This window comes from Austrofundulus limnaeus, unplaced genomic scaffold (assembly GCF_001266775.1).
Source record: "Austrofundulus limnaeus strain Quisiro unplaced genomic scaffold, Austrofundulus_limnaeus-1.0 Scaffold883, whole genome shotgun sequence".
Taxonomy (NCBI): Eukaryota; Metazoa; Chordata; class Actinopteri; order Cyprinodontiformes; family Rivulidae; genus Austrofundulus; species Austrofundulus limnaeus.
The window spans coordinates 62301-64057 of NW_013953285.1; the positions used below are offsets into that span (position 1 = coordinate 62301).

General features: G+C 58.5%; 1 protein-coding gene across 1 annotated transcript; it reads left to right on the forward strand.

Annotated features, from left to right (window-relative positions):
* The first annotated feature begins 146 nt into the window (after positions 1-146).
* On the forward strand, positions 147-1573 carry rxfp3.3b (relaxin family peptide receptor 3.3b). Its single transcript, XM_014029317.1, has one exon. It carries the CDS (start codon positions 313-315, stop codon positions 1447-1449), a length of 1137 nt encoding a protein of 378 aa, XP_013884771.1. The 5' UTR covers positions 147-312; the 3' UTR covers positions 1450-1573.
* The last annotated feature ends 184 nt before the right edge of the window (positions 1574-1757 follow it).

The following is a 1757-nucleotide window of genomic DNA, read 5'->3' on the forward strand; positions in this document are numbered from 1 at the left end:
CTCATCAAAATCTTCCTCATTGATTTATTTTGTGAGAACTGTTTCAATCCGTTATTGAATTACTCATTCATATTTTATTTTATTTTATTTTATTTTACTTTATTTTATTTCATTTCATTTCATTTCTCAGCTCCTGAGATCCTGCAGATCTGGATTCAGGCCCGCCTGGTTCGGTCCTGCCGCGCGCGCCTCCGCGGTCAGCTTACATACATAAAAGAAACCGCGCGCGTTCCGGGACTCCGGTCGTCCTGCAGGGAGCTGAGCTGTCAGGGTCCACCCGGGTTCTGCTGGTGGATTCTGGCACCGGGCGGGATGGCGGAGCCGCGGAGCCTCAACCACACATCCTCCCGGAACTGGACCCGATACAGCAGCCTGGAGGACATCGACGTGCCGGGGGACGGGTCCCCGGCGCTGCGGGTCCTGGTCTCCGTGGTGTACTCGGTGGTCTGCGCCGCGGGGCTCCTGGGGAACCTGCTGGTCTTCTTCCTAATGAGCGCGCGCCGGGACCGGCAGAAGCGCTCCACCGTGGACCTGTTCGTTCTGAACCTGGCTGTGACGGACTTCCAGTTCGTCCTGACCCTGCCGTTCTGGGCGGCGGACACGGCTCTGGACTTCAGCTGGCCCTTCGGGACCGTCATGTGTAAGCTGGTTCTGTCCGTCACCGTCATGAACATTTACGCCTCCGCCTTCTTCCTCACGGCCATGAGCGTGACCCGGTACTGGTCCGTGGCCTTTGCGCTGAAGGACCGGACCCGGAGGAAGGTGTGTTCGGTCCGCTGGGTGGTGGTCGGACTCTGGGTCTCGGCGGGCACGGTCACACTGCCCAGCAGCGTCTTCTCCACGGTTCGGAACGTGGACGGTGAGACCCTGTGCCTGGTGGGCATCTCGGGCCAGCTGTGGCAGGCCCTGTACCACCTGCAGAAGGTTCTGCTGGCCTTCGTGGTTCCGATGTCCACCATCACGGTCTGCTACGTCCTGCTGCTGCTGTTCGTGCGCGCGCGCAGCATGAACACCCCCCTGCAGAGGAGGAGGTCCAGGCTGACCCGGTCCGTCACCATCGTGGTTCTGACCTTCTTCCTCAGCTGGATGCCGAACCACGTCATCACGGTCTGGGGGGTCCTGGTGAAGCTGGACTTGGTGAACTGGGACCAGAACTACTACCTGGTCCACACCTACGTTTACCCTGTGACCGTGTGCCTGGCTCAGACCAACAGCTGCCTGAACCCGGTTCTGTACTGCCTCACGAGGCCCGAGATGAGGAGGAGGATCAAGAACCTGTTCTGGAGGATCTCCTCCACCTCTGGGAGGAGGACCTGCAGCCAGCGTTCCTCTGGGACCAGGACGGTCCTGGCGGAACCAGCCATGATCCCCCTGAACACTGTGGACACAGAGAACTGCAGACTGTCCGCCCTGACGGAGCAGGACAACACGGAGCCGGTCCACAGGTAGACCGGACCCAAAGAGGGACGGACTCTGGTTCTGGTCCGACTATGAGACTGGACTCATTTCACAGGATCAGATTTCAGTTTTCTTTTTCTGATTTCATGTTTGAATAAAACAAGATCTGTTTAAACCTGATTTCATTTATTTATTGTGCTGGAGACACCTGTCCACATGTCCCCCAGAGACACCTGTCCACATGTCCCCACCTCCCCCAGAGACACCTGTCCCCCAGAGACACCTGTCCACATGTCCCCCAGAGACACCTGTCCACATGTCCCCACCTCCCCCAGAGACACCTGTCCCCCAGAGACACC